We start from the raw sequence: 23,423 nt of genomic DNA on the forward strand, positions 1-23,423 counted from the left end.
TATTTTTACATATAACGAACTGCTATTTATAACTAAGTAGGTAAGGTTAAGAACTGCGACCCTTACACAAAACCAACCGCTACCAGAATACTAGGTTAGGTTAGGTTAAGAACTGCGACCCCTACACAAAACCCACCGCTACCAGAATACTAGGTTAGGTTAGGTTAAGAACTGCGACCCCTACACAAAACCAACCGCTACCAGAATACTAGGTTAGGTTAGGTTAAGAACTGCGACCCCTACATAAAACCAACCGCTACCAGAAAAGTAGGTTAGGTTAGGTTAGAATTGCGCCCATTACACAAAACAAACCACTACCTAATCTGCGTTAAACATTTACATATGTCGTCCAGGAAGTTATATATTAATCGGGAGCGAACTGTCAGTTTTTTTGTCATACTAAATTGAACCTTATCACCGAGCCAGAAAGTTGTTCGTACCAGACCAGAGAAAACGGTCCACATGAGATAGAAAACCAGAGCCCCGTGTCTCACTCGCACATGTTGCCAATGTAAAAAAGATACCATTGTGGCAGTATTTATATCAATATACTACTGAAAGTAATTACCTTCATATACTATATTAGTGCTATATTCCGATTACAGTTCCGATATCTTTTAAATAATTTGTTAATCATTATGATGTCAATATTATTAACTGATTAAACCAAGCATGTGCATAACAAAAAAAACATTAAATTGAATATGGTAGAAATTGTAGTAACTTTGGATATTAATTGGTATCCCCAACTTGATGACATATTTTTCGTGTACACACACACACACACGTGTACAATCAAGAAAACACTGTCAAACTCATTAGGGTGACTATGATATCGGTGCGATTTGGATCGGTCTTACAGAATTGTTATTACGTACTTAATGTAAAAATAAGTTTACCTAAATAGTATACTAATAAATAAATAAAGATATACTTATTTCGGCATGTTTAATTATTCGATTCATGTAATGAGAGCTATATAATTGCCAAAAATTAAATCCAAAGTCCTTAGACATTACAGACTCATGTTTATACTTACTTACATAATATTTAATTACTGAAACGTTAATTCTAACTATTTATATAGATGTAATCGATTCTATATAGGTTGGACACACATTTCCGTCAGTATACAAAGGCGGCAAATTTGAAAATTTTGTTGCAGACCACAGATCTACGATGACGCTTACGCTTAAAGAATAGCTTAAGTATGCAAAAGGGAAGTCATCACGTATATGAACACACCATGAGTATGATATTGATAGTGATAGGTATTTTGTTAAGCATAAATAGTGTAAGATGCCGGTTTACACAGTTAAATGTAAGTTTTTATTTCGTTGTGTGCTAATATTTTATTATTTTAGTCAATACTCAAGATAATTTCGTGTATAAACATAAATTGTTACGCCACGCTACGCTAGGGCTTGACAAAATGACTGGTATCGATAACTAGTCGGTATAGTATTAATATAAGGTAATTTGCGATACAAGTGTTGAAAGTAAGAATCAAATTCGTAACGAGTGGTGATAAATTAAAACACGACCGAAGGCAGTGTTTTTAATCGACACGATTTGCGAATTACCTAGTTACGTAGTACAACGTTTTACCCCATCCTGGATATCTGTCTCGCTCTCTCTTATAGCTGTGTTTTTGATGTAGGTACGGCGGACCACACCTTCCTCACAATCGACCATGATCGCGATTCAATACGCCCATCCCATCTGTAACAGCTTTTATAACGACTAAAAGCTGTTATAACGACTAAATTAAGTAAGGTTGTTGTGAAGCGTTTTACAGGAGAGAAAATAACTATATCCATCTCTTTTCTGGGACAATTATACTAGCATAGGGAAAATACAGTATGATTCTCTCTGATTATGTACGAATGAGAAAAGATCCTGGCCAAACTATACATTCAATCTTATGCTAATATCCCACATACATATGACTTATGGTCACCCTAATTAGAAAGAGATGGAGGGCTCAGGTTTGATGTCTCATGTGGACACACTTTTTGGCCAGTGTACACTATCCCGTTTACTCTCTACGTCCGTGATGTCGTCATAAAAATACTTTTACTATAATATTATACCGAATAATGCTTATACATATAATAATACTTGTATAATAAATGAGCATTATATCACATGATCTTTATAATAAATGAGTGTTATATCAAAAGATAATTATACAAAATGATGTGAAAGATTTTAATAATATATCAAATGTATATTATACAAAATGAGTTATTATATTTTCTGAAATTATATTAAATGTTGTTATATCTACAGAAAATATATTAATTATTTTTATATCGATCATTACACACCCGTACAGGGGTCCATCGGACGTAAGGAAACACAATCACAAACACTAGAGGCTTCAATAATTAGTTTATTTATCGATCGATTCCGGAACTAGCTGATGTACGTACAGGTTTACGCGTCACTCGTGGTTTTTTCACTATTTGTATACGTGTTAAGTGTGATCTATTAATTAACGTTAAAGCCAGCATATAAACAAAAGGGATACCTACCACTCCTGTTGTCCAAGAGGTCTCTGTACCAGTTGTAGATGCTCGTCATTTTGAAAAGCTGGTTCTACGCAGTTATCTGTAACAAGTAAATGAACTAATTAAAAAAATTAAGTCATCATTTATAGTTGTAATATTGGTATATACGTTATATATGAGTTGTTTGATTGATGCATATAAAATTTGCAAATTAATTGATATTCTAATTTACTGGTTTATTCGCTAAGGTATCGGCCGCCTGCTCAAATATATTCGCATTTATTATACATTTTTTACTAAGTGTTTTTATGACCAATTTTTATAGATGCCGGTTCTCAACTCAAACTGGACTGTTGATACGCTGCTAGAAGCGGACTTTGTACTTTGTTATTTTGACCTACCTATATACATATATTCCCTTGAAAAACTCAATCGTTCCACTATTGGGAATTTAATACATTAAACGAAAAGAGTACCTAAATATAATCTATATCTACTATCTATTTACTTATCTAAAAATTAATCAATGAACAGTCGACTCACCACCTAAATCTAGATTGTTATCAGAACAGCAATACATATTTACATGATTGTGAGGTCTAATACCTAATTATCGCCAATACAAGGAAGATAACGAATGATTATCCTAAGTACCTCGACAAGGTATTTCGTGACTAGACTATGAGTCGATATCTTAGAATCCTATCGATAACATAATACAAGTTGATAAGAGTATTCGTCATAATATATGAATGTCTAGGGGTCTGCATCTCAAAGGGAAAAACGGAAGCCTTATAGTATAACTTTGATGTCCGTCCGTCCGTTCGTCTGTCAAGACCCTTTATCTCGGAAACGCGAGGAGGTATCGAGTTGAAATTAAAACCATATACATTCCCACCATCAGGTCTACGGTCTCTTAAAACTGTGAAAAAATCAAAATTCCAAGTTACTTTAACGTAAATAAAAGATACAAACGTTTGGCGCAAAAACCCTTATTTAGACATTTTCGACACTCTCAAGGAAATCAAAAATTATAGGGTACCTATGTTCTTCCCGTTGACTTAACTACTATAAGTACCATAGAGAAAAACATGAAAACTATAAACTTGTGAAAAAATAGTTAAATTTGTACGGAGCCCTCGGCAGTACGTACGCAGTAATTTGTTGTTACTCACATTCTAGTGTCACCTATACAATATCTAGTTAAAAAGAAGTTCTATAATGATTTGATTACCTAGAATAGCTGGAGCAATGAGAACAGAGTACGCAGAAACAAACGTGACGTACGGATGCGGAATAGGAAATATCATCGTCGCCTCGATCTCGCGTAACGCTTTGCAAATACGAATATTTAACTTGCTCGCTCTTATATATATACTAAGTGCCAGGGCCGAGGTTAGACTATATAAACTAGGTATGTTACTGCGTAAAATTTGTCTTAAAATATATAAAATATTTTAGCATTTATACCTAATTGTCTTCGGAATTAACTTTTTTTAATGTAATCCTTAATGTGTATACCTACTTCTTGTCTTATCTTTGTAAAGATGATTTTATCATGTTTCGTTTCTTGCAGATAGTGTCATTATCTCGAGTTGTAGTTGTTATCTGAGAAATCAGATAACACAACTCGATATTTCGAACACATATTAGGTATATTAAGATAGGATATTATTTGTATCTTGCTTGTAGCGATAAGACCGTCTGGTGTTGCCTTTATTTACATTGTATCTGTTTCTGAATTTGTTTTCATTTGTAATGTAATAAGTAATATTTATTTATGTATTGCGTTATTAATAAACGTTTGTCGAATCCTAAAAACCGTTGATAATCGTTAGTCAAGTCAAGTCAAGTCTTAGAAAAAGACAACATTTAACAGAGGTTTGTAAGATGTTGCTTAGTTTTATAAATAAGGGGGTTATAAAGGAGTTACCTACTAAGTAATTTGAACAAATGTGTAGATCGTATTGAACGCCTTGCCCGCTTCTAGCTCTGTTGTTGGCCGCACATGTAACCCAATTCTTGAGGTATTTTATATAAGTCAAGTAGATGCTATTGTTAATTAAGCAACCTATATGTTACAAGGCTAATCCATTTCGGAATATAAAAGACTTCTTGCGTTAGCTGAACTATTAAAATATGTTTCGACTATTTAAAAATATTTACTTCATTAGTAGGTATACAATCTTAAAAAAACCTAAGGCTAAATAAAAATAAAGAAATAAAACTTTAAGTACCTACAGGGTATTATATAATTCGTGAATAAAAAGTAAGGTATTAACCCGTAATCAAAATTTAGTCACCAAAATCAGGGCTTTTCGCACTTTTAATTAAACTTGATTCTATTGATTGACTAGTAGGTATAAAAATATCAAAACAATACCGTATAGTTACATATGCAGTTAAAGAATAGGCAAGTACAAGTTGTTCGAGAGATTAGCAAATTATATTTCGTCAACTATACCAGTGTTGTATAAAGGAGAACAAGGTAACTTACAAAAGTAGTAATTATTTATTACGGCATATAGGTATACGAGTATATGCATCTTCGCTAAGTTTGTATGATGATTACGCCTTATGTTTATAACAATGTTTAGAATAGAGTAGCATTTCCACGTATGAGGCAATTGTTCACACCTAACGAATTTAATGATAGGTATAATGGAAAGTAAATATGAGGTAGTAGCTTGTGAATTGTGATATTAGCACGTTTGCACTAACGCGCACGTTTCTGACGCGCTATTGTCACGTACCTGGTATCAGCCGTATCGGCTATGCTAGATGACGATGATTCTAAGGAAATGGCTACAGCTCAAATTGATTGAACAACAATCCTTAATGTATAGAATAAATAGTAGCCGAAGCCACGCAAATTGAAGTTAGCCACGCACGCTAAAGGAAATTTGCTTTGCTATCGTAGTTAATTATGTATTGTTTTACCTAAATATCTTTATCCTTATCAATATTTAAAAATGTTTCACCAGTTTGTCCTTAGAAAATATTTTTTTTAGGTACCTACTAAAGTTTATAACCGAAATCACTTTAAGTAGGCGAAAAACTTCAGCGCAGTTTATAAATCGGGGCGTTTTTTTAGCGGGAAGTGTTGCCTATACTTTAAATTAAACAAACTTATATGCAGTGTCAACTATCTCTGCTAATCCGTGATTTGGTGATTTATTTTATGAGTTTTTATATTTCGCTAGTCTATCTATAGCCTCCACAAACGCGAGTTTCCGTCTCATTAGCGTACTTAAATCGATGACGCATTTTTGTATGCATTTTGTTTGAAGTCTCGTGGTAAAAAAGAAAACTAATTTTATTATAGGTTCTAGTACTACGTCTTCTTCTTCTTCCTCGCGTTATCCCGGCATTTTGCCACGGCTCATGGGAGCCTGGGGTCCGCTTGACAACTAAACCCATGATTTGACGTAGACACTAGTTTTTACGAAAGCGACTGCCATCTGACCTTCCAACCCAGAGGGGAAACTAGGCGTTACTGGGATTAGTCCGGTTTCCTCACGATGTTTTCCTTCACCGAAAAGCGACTGGCAAATATCAAATGATATTTCGTACATAAGTTTCGAAAAACTCATTGGTACGAGCTGGGGTTTGAACCCGCGACCTCTAGATTACAAGTCACACGCTCTTACCGCTAGGCCATCAGCGCTTCAAAGGTTCTAGTACTACGTATTTTCTCAAAATGCGCCATTGTATAGTCTGTCCGTTTTACTATGATCAAGTTCCTACGCCATAGTAAATGTATGGCGTATGGCGAACTTGATCTTAGAAATCAGACAGGCTATACTAGAAACACGGTAGACTATTTCGAGGAATCGTTCATAGGAAGCACAACATGATTGTTTGCGATAATATAAGACATAATAGTGCAGCGATTATCAGTATTATAGGCGAGGTGAACGAGACGGTTAACTGGAGTGATCAACGCAAGAGTGAGGGTTGTTGCCTCAATGCATTGAGTTGACCATTGCAATGGTGCAAAATGTGTGTGTTGTTTTGAAACGGAATGTATTTTTTACATTAATTAGGCGCGGAAGTTTTTTGCGTAAAGCGATTTCGGTTAAATATAAACTTCGTAAATTTTGTACGTGTCATTTTATGTCAATTAATACTTCGTACATAATAATTTTATTTTCAAAGGTTTAAGTGTGAAATTTAAAATAAACTTGAGTTCTTAAAATTTGAAGTCTTGTACTTTTGATTTCTATTTTATTATGATAGAATGCTTATTTTCTACCCAATTAACTAGATTATGTTGTCAAAATCAAATTGTTTCAATATACTTATTGTCTCTGAATCGCAAGTGCAGGCCGGTTGTCAGTTTACGCGGTTAGGGCATTACCAACATTAACCGAAATAACGAGATGGCACAGCGCAGTCGGTCTAGCCGTCCGTCCGTCGGCGCTTGCGCAACCGCCTATTGTGCGGGACCTTGACCTGATCTTCGCGGCAAATGCACTCGTACACTTGAAACTTATTCAAATTAAAAAGTATAAATTTTTTGAATTGGAACTGAAAAATAAGCAATTATAAGTCATGTGCCATCTAGACGACAAATTTTAATACTCTCTTAAATAATTAATGAGACAGAATTTACCACCATGTTTATGCAAACTGGATCTAACACCAGTTTATCAAAAAACAAACCGAGACCTTGAGTATTACACACGATCATCAATAAACAACAATCACGGCTAGCGCTTACGTCGGCAAGGTCGACTTTTATAATTCACCGGTAAGTGTTGCATAAGATGGTAATGGTCAGGTGATCTCGATTCGAACGGTGACACAAGTGCATAAAGTCCACAGTCCACCCTTGGAGGACAAGCGAGCATGTGGCGAGGAAGGCCCATCTCGCGGAGCCCGGCAACTTTCACCCGTGCGGACTGCGGGCGCAGCCGTCCGCGCTTTACGTAAGGGTGTTGCGCCAGAAGACCGCCCGCGCCCTACCCGAACCACTGACCCACTGCCTTAGACGGCCACCCCACTATTAGATGCATGCCATGGAATGTTCTCCAACGTTAGCTTGCTAGAATACATTTTGCAAGGGCGGGTGTATTGCCCAGGCATAACTAGTTTGATGGTGTGATAAGAATACAATAAGAAAACTCCCTTATTTACAACCAATACGTTCGCACCATCCAAAAACCTCTTGAGTTAATATTCTTAATTCAAAACATCGATACAACTAATGTTCTGCAAGTTCTGAGCAACTTATTACTAAAGCGCAAATGCAATATGAGCAAAGGTGAGCCGAGGTTAATTCAGTGGGAAAAACCCGACCCGGTGAATGTTATCTTATTTGTTTCGTAGGCCCTAATACGCCTTTCTGTGAAGGCAGGGCTGCCAACGTTGCCGCTTGGGTCTTTCCAATATAACGTAAATAAGAGATAAACAGGTTAAGTTAACAGGCCAACTGAGGGCAAACGTGGGACGGATGAACGGGAAGGTGTAACTTTAAAGGTTCTAAGAACTTTGATACTTGGAGTGCAGTCGTCTCCTTGGTGACTTGGGATTCCATTTCGATGGGTGCAGCTAATTAAATCTGGGTAATTATATGTGACAAGGATAAGTGTATTGATTGCGAAGGAGGTAGGCAATAGCGCTAGGTTGGGACATTGCGTAAAGACAACGACATGCCGCCATATCAAATTGACGCGCGAAGCCTACGCCGAACTCTTATGTAACTGAAGAAGACCAAATTGTCAAGTTTTAAATTAGGGTCGTCCTCATTCCAGTTCGATCGAGCGTCTGTTTACAAGTTAGGCCTATGCTTGAGCCACCAAAGTTCAATGTTAGCTAACACAAGGTTAATATTTTTGAAAATGTATGTCGTATGTCACATGGCTTATTACAGAATTACATATATACTCGTACCTGCTACTCATAAAAATATCTTAAATTAGTTATACAATATTGTTAGTAACAATATTATAAGTATAATGCTATATATTATATGATACATTTAAACATGTAATCGGTATAAAATCAACATTTAACAGTCAATAAAGTTGAGCAACGCGGTCAGGATAATGTGTTATTTCAATTTTGAAACATACTGGGGCGGCGTCCTCGACACTAAAGTATTGCATAGCAGCCGGCAGTAACAGACGAAATCATTTAGCTAATTTTGAAATTTTAGCTGTGTAATGTGTATGCAACATGCCACAAAGTTTGTAAACAAAGTTGCCGCGCTAATGGTCGGATTGGCTTCTATGCGTGTCTAGGTCAATAATCGATAAACCAAAATAGTTATGCACTAATAGACCAGCGGTGGAACAAAAATGGGTTTTGATAACATTAAAGTTTTTTCTTTTTTGATATGTTATTGTAAGCATGTTAAATAACATTCATGTAAAAAGTTAGAAAATTTTAGGTGGAGCGTTCGGCCATATTTAAATTTTTAATTTTTGCTAAATAACTATGTAAATATAAAATTAAAGTTACAAAAAACTTTAACATATTCAATAACACTTTAATTTATTCACACTATTCGGTTTTTAGAAATCTGGAACAGCTGCTTTCTGGTGAACGTAACAACAGGAATTATTATGTAAATACAGAATTAGAGTAGCTGATATTGCAAAATTACAATATTATCTATCAACTTAGTATACATGTAAAAAGTTAGAAATGTAGACAATGTGCTTGTCTAGATATTGATTTCTCGTTAAGCAGTATAGCCAATATTGAATTAAAGTTTGTAGAGTTAATATTACACGGTCATAATAAAGATCTTACTTCTCACACAAAAGATTAGAAATATAAAATCACGGCGACACTAAATACTGATACGTAAGTATGCATTCCGAGCTTATATTAAGTTACATTTCAAACGCGCGGCGTTTGCGCGCGCCGTGGCAGGAGGCAGCGATCGACGGTCGCGGGCTAGCGGTTAGCGCGGTGCCCTTAAAAATACGCAAAGCGTTTATAAAATTATTATCAATGGTAAATAGTTATTTTACACAGTACACTAATGGAAACTTACCTTCCCTTATTTATTTCTATATGTACTAGGGATTGCCCGCGGTTTCGTTTACGTAGAATTCGTTATCGTGTTAAGTACAGAAATAATAGATACATTTGAAAATTATTTTAGGTGCATTGTCATACAGATAACTACCCTTGTTAAAGTATTCTTCAAATTCAATACACAGGTGTCATTTCAATATAATTTTGCGTAATTTGGCGCTTTTAGGTTATAAATGACTAGCGACATATATTTTTTAAGAGCGATCATCTCCGATAATATTTACTTTATCATAAAATCAATTTCAAACTGACGTTATTCAATATTTATCATTTTAAAGTCAACCCAAGTAGCATTGCAAGCTGTATATAAGCTGTATTAAAGTTTATTTGTATACTATAAGCTGTACAGTTAGGCTGTACAAAGGCTGTATAAGCGCTTATACAGCCCTTATAAGTAAAAAAAGGGCCCAAATTATACAGCCTTTGGCGTTATTAGAGCTGTAGAGTAGCTGTATAAGCAATACATAAGCTGCATAATAGCTGCATTACAGCTATATTTCGGTGTAACAGGAAACCTTAACACTACAGATAATCTCTTATAAGTACGATATAAGAATATAAGTTTTAAATGAGTTATAAGAAAGAATTACAAGAGAACAATAATCATTTACGAAACTAAAATGTCTTAATCTTGTTAATTCGTAATATAGTAATGGCGACAATAAAGTGTTATAGTGGATGGTAAAAGTAAAAGTAAATATTATACAGGACTTGAATGGAATATTACATTATTGGTAAGTGCGGATTATTATTTATTGTGAACGTGTGTATCTTTTGTGGCAAAATATTTACGCGCCTGCAAAATAACAAAGAGAAACCATAAGGAAAATATCAAAAATCGGTAAAGTTACTGTTTGTTTTTAAGGTTAGAGTATCAAAAATATATATAAATATTAATTCTAAGGCTAAACAATTTATTTTAGCTGGTAATCATAACACGGCGTTAGTCTGCTAAATATTTGCAAGTATTTCTTTAATTATATTTACAAATACGTTTTTTTTTTATTGTAAAACGGCGACAATTTTTAAACAGCCTACAGGATAGTTGGAGAGCATTATAATCTTAGTAGCTGTGCTGTGTAATAAATGGAGTGTCTTTTACAGCTTTTGTAATTAAAACAGCTTTATAATAGAATATTTGTATTCGTTTGGCTGTATTTCGGTTCTCCGTACATAAGTTATAATTCTCTTTAGAGATCCGTATAACAAATAAAAAACCTGTACTGTAACTGTCATATATTCCTTTAGTTTTATAATACACTTATTTTCAGAAATCATTACACTACTATACTTATACGAGTGTAAAATTACGCCAAAAGATTGTTATAAGCGACTCTATCAGTAATACAGAAAAAAGCTGTACTATAGCTGCCATTTATTCATTTGGTTTTATAATACCCTTACAGACAGAAGTTATACAACTACTATTCTTATAGGAGAGTAAGATTACGCCATAAGAAATAGCTTTAAAACGGGGTTGACAGATACATTTGTACAGCTACAAGTGCCAAGTGATGCTACAATACAGCCTGTATACAGCTTTTACGATAAAATTAGCTTGTAGTGTTTCACAACACTTAATGTTTTAAAACGGAGTTGACAGATACTTTTGTACAGCTAAAAGTGCCAAGTGTTACTACAATACAGCCTGTATACAGCTTTTACGATAGAATTAGCTTGTAGTCTCTCACAACACTTTTAGTTTTATAGTAGATTTTTTATATTCTGATAAAGCACCCCATGCTTCCGCAGAATCCTTTATAATGATTTTATACAGCTTGAGCTGTATAATGTCTGTAAAGTACCTTTTATACAGCTTAAATCTTTTCTGACACTCTTATACGTCCCTTAAATCACTCTAAGTTCTTAATTGGCTGCTATATTGATGTTGCCGACACTTCCATGCTACTTGGGAATATTACCAACCAACTGATCCAATTTACCTACGGTAACAACTCAAAATTTGCATCAAATTAAATGCCACTTTTGTTATCCGTTACGAACAATCAAGAGGGCCTTTACGAGCTGATGTGGTGAAAATTTTATTTAACCTTCGTCCCTTGAAACCTTCACTACGCTCAAGGTTCAACTTTACGAACCACTAACTACGCTCGTGGTTCAATTTTAGAATGTTTGAATTTGTGAATGCCTCGAACAGCCAAACTGTGGAATGAACTGTCCGATACGACCTTCAAACCTTCAAAGACCCCCATCTTAAAGGTCGGCAACGCGCTTGCAACCCTTCTGGTGTTGCGGGTGTCCATGGGCGGCGGTAATCGCTAACCACCAGATGATCCGTCTGCTCGTTTGCCTCCTATTTAATAAAAAAAAATGTTTCGCTTGTTTGGGTATCAATATTAGCACGAGCGGTTAATCAACAACTTTTCCCCTTGTAAAACAAATAAATAAGGTAGATGAGGTGCAGGCATATGAGGCCCGGCGGGTAACAAGGCCCAGCATTCAAAAATAGCAGTTGCTCCCTATTATTCCCAATTATTCTGAATTTGTACTTGTTGCTAAGAAGGCCCACTGTCAGTGCAGGTAAAAAGGTCTAGTCCCGGGCCTTATTGAACGTATGAGATGAAATATTAGATTAAAATATTTTAAGATAATTTTCAATATTTTTAATCTCTTATTAATAAGGTCGATTTGAAGAAACTTCTATGAAATTATGACTTATAAATAACACTTGCACTGCGTGGGCTGTCAAAATTGCTGCAGACTTTTCTTGGTGTAACTCTAATAATTTTTCACTTGCTTTATTGACCTAAAGACGTTTTAAAGAATCAAAAAGTCTAATAACATTGAGGCACTTATACTTTTTAAAGGCAGTAACTAATTACAAGTGACTTTTTTTGTTAATACATAGGTAGGTATTTACGATCATCATCATATATTTAAGAGTATGACTCTTGTCGGTGGAGCAAATTCCATGTTTGGCGGTCCTCCGCCTTCTCTTTGACAGCCCGATACGACACGACTTTGATCTTTTCCTTTATTTGATCCATGTACGCTCTCCTTGGTCTTCCCCTCTTCCTGTTTGCTTCAACTTTCCCTTCTATGATATTTTTGATAAATTCGTCGTGTCGTATCAGGTGCCCAAGCATCCTTCCTCTTCTATTGTCTATAGTTCTTAACAAACTCCTCCTCTCTCCTACTACATAGGCCAAGGCCACACTGAATGTTTTGCACTACTGGCCACTGGTAAACATTTAAATTATGAATTGTATATTTAAAAAAAATACAGGCTTTTGATTATGGAATGTGACAAATGTTGGCGACAAATCGATCGTCTTTTGTTTTTAATGGCTTGTCAAAGTAAGTCAGTGCGTTGAACGTGGCTTTAACGCGAAAATATTTTTAGAGCTATGATTTTGTTATGATTTTAAAAGTTCGCTTACTCCGCAAGAGTGTAGTGCTTGCCTTCAAAATGCTTTTGGGATTGAAGCACCACATCTGAGCATCGTGAGGCGTTGGTATGGTGAATTTAGTAGAGACAGTATTATTCTAGATAATGATTTTCGTGAAGGTCGACCGTCCACGGCGATCATTCAAGGAAACGTGGCTACTGTGAGACGACTCATTGAAGAAAACCCACGAATCACCTATGACGAAATTTGAGGACAATTAGGGATAGGTATGAGACAAATACAAAAGATTTTACAAGAATATTTAAAAGTCGGGAAGCCTTGTTGTCTTTGGATTCCTCACGAATTAACTTCAGTCCAAAAACAGGTACTTTTTGACTGGTGCCGAGAAATGCTGCGTAAGTACAAGCAAGAAAGTTCAAATGCTGTATATAACATCGTTAGAGGAGATGAAATCTGGATTTACTGCTACGATCCGGAAAAAAGGCATTAGTCCAGTCAATGGGTCTTTCGAAGGTGACAGGAGGCCCATAGAAGTTCAACAAGCCAAAAGCGTTGCCAAACATTTTGATCGTCTGTTTTTTTTAAACGCGACTTTTTTGTACCGTACTTTTAAATAATAAAATAACGTTAAATACTGAGTAGTACACTACCATTTGTGTGCCCGCAGTCATTGAAAAAGACCGCGAGAGACGACCGAGAAGCCGCATCCTCCTGCGTCATAATAATGCGTCCACCGATACCGCAATAAAGGCAAAAACATTTTTTAATTACGAAAACGTGGAAAATGTCTCTTATACGGATTATAATCCAGACATTGCACCCTGTGACTTCTATCTATTTCCCAAAATTAAGGATTTAATTTGGGGTTTGACATTTAAGACCCCGGATAAGGCAGTTACTACGTTTCATCACCACGTCGAAAACATGCAGTCAAGTGATTGGGCCTCATGCTTCCAAAAATGGTCTGAGCGAGTGAATATGTGCATAGAATGTAAAGGGAAACATTTTGAGAAGCAATAAATGTATTATTATGGTTATAAATGATTTTATTCAAAAGTTACGCAAAACTTTCAGTGCGGCCCTCGTATGCGTAAAACCTCTTCGTTAGTTTTCTTTTCTTTTACGATAGAATTGCGAAAAATAGATATTTTGCAACGAGTGACGAATTTTAAAACACGGTCAAAGGGAGTGTTTTAACGTGCTTATTATAGCACCGGTCGTAATGTAGCACCAGATGTACTGTAAAAATTATGTTAAAAGATAATACTTACTGTTACGAATAAATATTTTTACTGTAAAAAAATATCCCACCAAACACATTTTCATGTAAATTTTGTTGCTAAGACGAAACCATAAGACTCGCACTGTCAAAAAGTTGTCAGATCTCTTGTCGAGCCAAGCTTCAAACTCTACAAGCCCTAACTTCACTAACTCTACACCTTAGTCAAAATATGTGGCTTGGCTGTTTCGCTACCGCCACATGGGCATAAGGTGAAAAATTTATTAAATTCATTATTTTTAGGGTTCCGTACCTCAAAAGGAAAAATACTGAACCCTTATAGGATCACTCGTGTGTCTGGCTGTCCGTCTGTCACAGCCTATTTGCTCCGCAACTACTGCACCAATAAGTTGAAATTTGGTATACACATGTAAGTTTAAGGATTCCTGCTTTAAGGATTCCTGCAAGCGGGACATGTTGTCCTTTGGCATCGACCCGAACACCTGGGAAACGGAAGCCCTTAAAAGAGCGGAGTGGCGTAACCTCTTACATGACGGCATAGCGAAGCATGATGAAGTCTGGCTCGATGATTTAAAGCAGAAAAGACTTCGGGCTTCACAGGAACCATCAACGGATTCGCGTTTCACCTGCGATCTTTGTGGCAGGAAGTGTCGTGCTGCGATTGGACTTTACAGCCATAGGAAAAGGTGTGCCGCACCCCCGGTCTCCGACGGCGCACAGACCTCTTCTCAATAAACTGTCGCTGCAACAATCATCTGTCAAGATGCTGTGGCCAATGATGACCTCAAAAGGAAAAATACTGAACCCTTATAGGATCACTCGTGTGTCTGGCTGTCCGTCTGTCACAGCCTATTTGCTCCGCAACTACTGCACCAATAAGTTGAAATTTGGTATACACATGTAAGTCTCTAGCCCAAGGACATACACGTAAAGTAAATAATAGAAATTCAAATAAAGGGGTCACTTTTGAGATGAATGATAAATAGAAGAAAAAAAAACTATATCTTGTTATAATTAATATAAGAGAATTAGAATATGAATTAATATAAGAGAATTTTGTTAGAATTTTAATTAGTATAAGATAGATATGTATATTGTCATGTTATTTTCTCGAACTCCCCATCGGCATACAAACCTCCTCAAGGTTTTGCCCACGATGGGTCTTGTAATAATAATGTACTTTATTTAGCTTATTGTTCAATAAATTAAAAAAAAATATATATATATATATATATATATATATATATATATATATATATATCAAACGAAGGGGCTCATTGTAAGAATCTCAGATTTATTTTTGCATAATTTTAAAATAAATAGTTTAGAAGTTATTTAAGAAAATACGCAAAAAATGACCATTCCCCCCTCCCCCCTTATCTCCGAAACTACTGGGTCTAAAATTATGAAAAAAATACACATATTAGCTCTCTGCCTATAGATGACAGGAAAACCTATTAGAAATGTGCAGTCAAGCGTGAGTCGGACTTAAGTACCTAGTTTTCCGATACCTACGGGTTTTTTAAAGACTACTCACTTTTCTCTTAAAAAAATATATTGTTAAAAATTGTGTAATGTACAGAACCCTTGGAACGCGAGTGCGACTCGCATTTGGGCGGTTTTTGTATTATACTTACATACAATAGTTCTTGTAGAAACGAAACGGCCAAGCCACACACTTTTGGTGTAGAGCTAGTAAAGTTAGAGGGCTTGTAGAGTTAGAAGTTTGGCAAGAGATCTGATAACTTTTTGACAGTGCGAGCCTTATGGTTTCGTTTGGGCAACATTGTACATCAAAATGTTTTTGATGGGATTTCACTTCTTTTTGTAAGTTGTTTATGACAATCTTCCATCCCCTAATTTAAAGGGTTGGGGGTGATTTACTATTAAAAATCCTGAAATAAGTATCTGGGGGCATCTGTTACACAATGTACTTCTTACTGATTCCCCATATAACCCTTCACCCCGTAAGGGTAAACTTTGGGGTTGAAATCTGCCTTCACCCCGTAAGGGTAAACTTTGAGGTTGAAATCTATTCTATATCCTTCCCCATGACAATACCTATCTACATACCAAATTTCAACTAAATCGGTTCAGCGATTATTGATTTCCCATACAAAATTAAACCCCATCTTCATCCCCTTAGGGATAATTTTTTTTTGAATTTATTTGTTGTTTGTGTACTAAAACTATCTTACATACCAAATTTCAGCTTCTTAGAGGACTTCAGGAAGTACCCGGTATTGATGATCATCAAGTGAGTGAGTCAGTGACGAAATCGAAGTTTTTAGATATGAATAAAATCTAAAGTATAAGAGCTATGCAATTGATATGCTTAATAAGTCCGAGAACTTTGTTTATCTGGTATAATCCAACCCCAAGTTATGAGGGTTCCAAAAAACGACGAAGCGCTTCGAGAAAAGGTAGATAGTGCCCTTGCGCTTTTCTCGTCTTGGCGGGGGCACTGCCGTGCCCCCAGATGTTAAAAGATGAGACTACTGTATTTAATAAAGATTTATGTTTAGTTACCTACTATTTTCGCGTAAACTAGACAATTTTTATATCTTTAGTTATTAAGACCCAAAATAATTATTTTCACTTATTATAAATAAATCCTCCTGTTATGAAGTATCAAATATTGTTATTTGTATATGTATAAGTCTTAAGTTAAAAACAATAAAATCTGTTATTACCTACTGTCAAAATGATTATTTTTTGCGGGATTAAGTAATACACTGGTAGTGTTCAATAAGGCCCATAATAGGACTTTTATAAAAGGTATATTTTCCAAGAGTATCGTAATATTTTTATAACTATTTTGGTATAATGAAGAAACTTAAATAAATGAGAAACCTATTTGAGTGAGTTTTTCATACTTCATATCCTGTTTATTAAAAAAAAAACATTTTAATTTAAGGTGGGCTGTATATAGGCATATACGGCCCACACGGAATATACAATAAGGTAAGTGAGGCCACTTACCTTATTGTATATTCAGGATGTATACCGTGTAATATTGATCAGTTGGTTTATAATATACATATTATGATATTGACGTTGAATAGGACAGGACATGACAATAGGAACCAGAAATAGGTATAGTTGGTCAAACCAATTTGTCAGTAAATAAAAACAAAAAACTATATTCATCCTTTTCTTTTGGGTGCTAGTACTAGTGTAAGTCAAAGATAGTATGATGATTCTCCCTGTCTATGTTTGAAATGAGACAGTCCTTTGACAAACTATGTATAGTAAAAAATAGTTGTGAATATCTTGTACATTTTTATTACAATATTAGTCAAGATAATGAAATATAGCTGGTCAAGCAAATCTTGTCACTAAAAAAAGGCGCGAAATTCAAATTTTCTATGGAACGATATCCCTTCGCACCTACATTTTTCAAATTTGCCGCCTCTTTCTACTGACAAGATCTGATTGACCAGCTGTAGGTATTTTTACTTAATAAGATATTTTAATTTCACGTAATGTCCGCATCTAATTTATATATGTGCACGGTAAACAAACAAATGAATGATAAGAAAAGACAGACAGTGTTACTGAGCGGGAGGTGGGGCGAGGGGCGAGGTATAGGTAGGCTATGATAGGCTCTCGAGCGCCGCGCCGGCGACTGACGGACCAGCGCGGCGTATGTATGAATTTCGCGCCTTTTTAACTAGATTTTACTATTACAATGCAAGCTACACACAGAAATTTCTTACTTTCCATAATATGGCTGCGTATATTATTTTATAGTAATAGACTTATTTTTACAGACTCTAATTCAATATTAGATCTTATAGGACAAAAAACGTATATTAATTCTAAAGCATATATCTTATTCTTCTAGCTTTTTAGCTCGCCTATTAACTTATAAATTTAGATATGTTGTTGTGGATTTATTAAACTTTAATTCAATATCGACAAAATAATAAGCTAATTGTAGTTTGACAAAGAAGCACGTTAAAAAAATTTCTAATAATTTTACATTATAAAGCGTCATACATATTATAAACAATGGAACTTAAACATTGCACTTTAATTCAATATTAAAAAATCATTACTAAAAATATATAAATACCTAATTTATATCTAACGCTCGTTCTAACTTTTCATCATATATAGCATATATGCTTAAAAATATGTCCTATATCAGATAAGTATCACTTTTTCAACTTTAGAATTATCAAAACTTTTAGTGCAAAAATCCGGTCCCACTATTGAGCTATAAGGTTTAGTGACCACAATATTATCAATGACATCTACTAATGTTTGTAAACACACTTACGTTATTTCCCTTTTTTAACGAAATTTGCTAATAATTTATCATAAACCCCATAACAAATTAATTCAGGGCAGTATAAATTTAACGGGCGGGCGGTCCTAAGGGTAAAGAGTAGATTAATGGAACATCATGCCATTCGTGACACAAAACGAATGAAAACATTAGCTTTAATTTGTTTAAGTTACTACCCGCTTTTAATAAAACTTACTAATTGCGAAATAAAAACAAAATGGTAATGTTCTCATTTTGGTACGTACGTGCAGTTATTCGGAGGCCCGACGAACGGAAAAAGTATACGGCTATCCTTTATACAGGAGTGTGCTTGATTAATGCACCTCGTGAATACAAATAATAACGTATCGACTTTCGCGTATCACCGGTACAGGTGGATGCAGGGCTGTGGTGCCGTCGGCGAGCCCGGCAGGCGACTGGCGGCGCGAGCGCAGCGCCGGCGCTGACAACCCACTGCTCTGCGTCATCACTACGTCACTCACAATTTTATTTAAATATTTGCTGTCCAATATCTAAAAGATCACCTCAACCCGACTTGTAAGTTTTTGCTAGGGCCTCGAACTTTTTGGCATTATTTGTTCTTGGAAATCAACACATTTCAACGAGGTAATTCACATAAATAATTCACATTACAAAAAAATAGGCTTAATAATTTATGATCCTGTTACAGGGCCCACCATGTATAGGTATATAGTCCATAATACACAGAAATATCGAATTAAAAATATTAAAATAACTTACGAAATATATATCCGTACGCGCGTCCTCCGCCTCGAATGGTAGCAAGTGCAATAATATTTGGCACCTCAAATGAACATGGGCGTTATAAAGCAATATTAGGAGGCATATTTAAACCAACAATTACTTGCCTAATTATTTAATAATTGCCATATTGATTCAACATGAACCTACAAACCGTAAATAATTACGTAATTAATGTAAACGTTTTGTCCAAATTAGAAATATCATTAAAAGCTAATTTATATAATAAGTTTCCAGAAAAATGCATAGCTTGACCGCTCCAAATTAAGTCTACCATCTCTCAGCTCTACTCGCATTTCTATAATTTTTTTTGCAGTTTATTGGCGTAGGTACAGGTACTTATTTGCAAAATATTTTTATTCATTTTATCTCAAACAGAGACGCGCATTCAGTTCTGAAATATTTTAATTAATATAAATTGTAACACATGCTGTATTTCAGTTCAGGTGTTAACATTAATCAGATCTATATAATATAACAACTATAAGACTATAACGCTATGGAAGTCTAATTACTTGTGTATTTTTATAATTAAAATTACTTAATGAGAGATACCATGCAACCTTAAAGTTTTGTATATTGCCGGAGAACAAAAAAAAAACTATTTTGTATTTTGTTTCCAAACAGAAAAGCCGGTAGGTATACTTCTTCGGCGATGGCAGAATAACTTGGACTCCTTTTTGAGACTCATTATTATTTGTAAGCCTTTCCATTTCTCGGGACCCTGTGGGGTCCTTTGTGAGGTGTACTTGGGGCCGAAGCCAACAGCGCAGAGGCCCTTTAAGACAAATTTGATGTTATGTAGTGGGGCGTAGAACTAAAAAAATACTAATTTCAGTTGACCTAGGTACCTATTAGAATATTTTCCATGCATTACTGTCTCGGAGGTAGGAATAGCTATTCCTAAAACAAATACGTGAATAAAAATTTATGGATCGGATAAAAATTTTCCGAATTTTTATTTCAGCCAATTCCGCAGTTTCTTTTAAAAGTAACTAATGGAATATTTTCTGGAAACCAGTTTCTGCCGCTTATTTTGTGACGCACATTCATTCGTCCAGATGCCGGATTTTTAACAAGTATAGATTGGTATTGGTTTAGGTCCTTGACCTCTAAAGTTTTTTTTTATTTATTTTTCCCGAAACATCGAGCAATGTGACGATAACAAGAATAACTGATTTGTTTATTACTAAATATAGAATCTGTGTGATCTCCTTCAACAACACCATTGTTTGTGTAAACACGCCGTAAAGAATATAAATTGTAATTAATTTGTCTGAGCTGAAGAGCTGAGTATTTGACTACTAGTCAAATCAGTTTCTTTTTTCGAACTGTCAAAACGATTTTGCTAGTAGGGAATTTATATGAAACACTAGCATGGCATGTGACGTCGCAATCAAATTACCTACTCTTTATAGTTTTAAAATATAAATTGTGTCTAAAAATCTATTAATCTTCTGGTGCTTTATGGCGTATAAAATAATTCATTTCAAATACGGTCAAATACCCTATTTTACAGTGTGTTTCTACAGCCTTCATAACCAGGTGGTTGTGCCTGTGCAATCAGTTAAGGCAGGCAGCTTGTGACGAGCTGTCGGGGAGTGGCTTCACGTACCTGACAGCTCCTGGGGGAGCTGTCTTTTTTTTCATTAAATTGTCGAAAGGGCTGTGTTGGCCTCCTCGGACACCTCCCACTGACCCATATAAGTATCCGGAACACCATTGTTTCGTGTACGGAAAATCCAATAAAATAGGTAATTTCGGCGTTTCCGTAGTTGGCATGAAATAGTTTATTGTTTTACAGAATGTGTACATATGTATACCGGTACTTCTTTTTCGGCTATAACTTCAAAGAATTAAAAAAAAATGGCGCGACATTGCGTGACATGAATAGTCGGAATACTCATTATTTATTGAATTTGTTTTAGGTGACATTTCTAATATACTAATTATACATAATTACATTGACACTTCACGCCAAAGCAAGTGCTGCCTTCTATAGTTCACATAGGTTTTCCTGTGCATTGCAGGTAGGTTCTGCTCTCTTGTGAGCTACATTGGAAGCTTAAACTTGACATTTACACTTCGCGCCAATAAACAACAGGGTCTCCTTTAGATATCTCAGAGGTAATATAAACAGTACCAGTAATACTTGTTTTCTTTGAGTTGAGCTTCATTGTAATTTATTTTAAGTGCTAATATTTAGCTGCCTCGTATTATTTACCTACCAATAGATAGAGAGTATTCAGCAGGTGAAATGTTAAACCATAATACAATGTAACTTTTAAATAACCTTACATTGTTTTATAATAAGCTATTTACCTTAGTAAGTATGTATTTGTTGGTAATTTCTTTAAGTAAAATAAGTATTTAGGAGGATATTTTGGGTTGAGTAATTTATGAAATTTATTATAGTTGGTCAAGCAGATCTTGTCAGTAGAAAAAGGCGGCTAATTTGAAAAATGTAGGCGCGGAAGGAATATCGTCTCATAGAAAATTTGATTTTCGCGCCTTTTTCTACTGACAAGATTTGCTTGACCATCTATACATTGATTATATATAAATAAATAAATAATACATACATTTAGTATAGGTGTACATAATGATGTTATCAGTATGGAAAAACACATTGAATAAATATCTTAGTAGATAGGAAATAAAAAATAAAAGTAAGAACCATGTACATTAGTTTTAAGTGTGTGTGTAAAACGTATTTTCAAACAAAATCCTGTATTATTCATGAATAAATACTATGACTATGACATTCAATTGCAGAGAAAAGAAATTTGTATGCAAAGTTACCTCATCCTGGAATGTTGTCAAAATGAGCACTACAAATAATTTGGTCCATGTATTACAGTGTTTCCATAATTTACATGCAGCGAAACACACATGAAATGCGTTAAACAATGCCAATTTGCATATTAAGTGACATTAGAAATATAATTTCATTTTTTTCCTTAATGTTTTTGACTTATGTTTTTCTCTAAAATCATTAACATAAATATATTCAAATGTAAGAGTAAGCGAAATAAATAATTTTTTTAACACCACATTTTTATAAAATTCTGTTAATTTCAAGGGTGCCATCCTTGATATTATAACTATAGGAAGTATAGGTTCTTTAACATTTTTTTGAACTATAGTTCGTTTTTTTAGCATTAGATAAAAGGTAAACAATCTTGATGTGTTTTTTAACTGAAAAGCACGTTTGTAAATTAAGTAATGGCAAATATGTAATAATTATGAATCTAATACAATCAATTATATTCTTCTGCTTTCATAAGTAATAGTTACTGATTTTTTTAAAGCATTTTTTTAAATTAAATGATAAGTCAAGATCGCTTAAATAAAAATAAAATAAAATAAAAATAAAATAGCCTTTTATTTCGACCTTAAATTTTTAAATGGTACATTTTGTCATGTTATTGGATATTTGTCAAATTATTCATATTAGTCAAACATATTACACTATTATTATTATTGTTTGTATCTACATTTATTGTTACTAATTATTATAATTTTTAAATATTTAGAATAAGGTTGTTTGTCATTTTTGTTAGAGTTGACATCGGTCGACTTGCCTCCCGGCATAGGCCTCCCCTAAGACCTTCCATTCCTCTCTGTTCGTTGCTCTTCTTGTCCATGTCCATGTTGGTCCAGCGATAGCTCTAATGTCGTCTTCCCATCTGCGGTATGGTCTGCCTCTTTTCCTCTTCCCGTCTTTGGGGTACCAGGTTGTAACAATTTTTGACCATTTTTGTCCTGGCTCTCTGAGCATGTGTCCGGTCCATTTCCATTTTAGGCTATCTGTTACGTAGGATACATCCCTTAAATTTGTGTTTTTTCTTATGGTGCTTAGTCTTATTTTGTCTTTCTTTTTGATGTTGAGAATACTTCTCTCTATGTTGTGTTGACATACTTCTAGGGATTTCCTATTTTTTTGTGTTAAGGCCCACGTGGGCCAAGATCGCTTAAGTATTTATATTTAACCATACCATACCAGATATTAATGTTGGTGGATTATTCAAAAAATCTTTTTTATACTATCTACTTAATGTTTAATAGAAAAAAAATTACAGATTTGAATTAATGTTTTTTACTTAGTGTAGCCGGATAGCTCTTAAGCTATAGGCATATGACGTTGATGTGATTTAGTTCCATCATGTACATATACATGTACAGGTTAGTAC

The 23,423-nt window shown here is 34.8% G+C and overlaps 1 protein-coding gene across 2 annotated transcripts in view; it reads right to left on the reverse strand.

Moving 5' to 3' along the window:
• The window catches only part of LOC134666006 (very long chain fatty acid elongase 7-like), a 45,352-nt gene that overhangs the window by 20,145 nt on the left and 1,784 nt on the right, over positions 1 to 23,423 (reverse strand). Inside the window, exons 1-2 of one of the 2 annotated variants that reach the window (XM_063523081.1) lie at positions 18,714 to 18,895; positions 2,538 to 2,613 (exon numbers count right to left, since the gene is read on the reverse strand). In XM_063523081.1, the coding sequence (XP_063379151.1) occupies positions 2,538 to 2,586 (49 nt within the window). In that variant the 5' untranslated portion in view covers positions 2,587 to 2,613; positions 18,714 to 18,895. Of the gene's footprint in view, positions 1 to 2,537; positions 2,614 to 18,713; positions 18,896 to 23,423 lie in introns of those variants that run through there. The other variant, XM_063523083.1, reaches the window with a different exon arrangement.

Source organism: Cydia fagiglandana, chromosome 7 (assembly GCF_963556715.1).
Source record: "Cydia fagiglandana chromosome 7, ilCydFagi1.1, whole genome shotgun sequence".
NCBI lineage: Eukaryota > Metazoa > Arthropoda > Insecta > Lepidoptera > Tortricidae > Cydia > Cydia fagiglandana.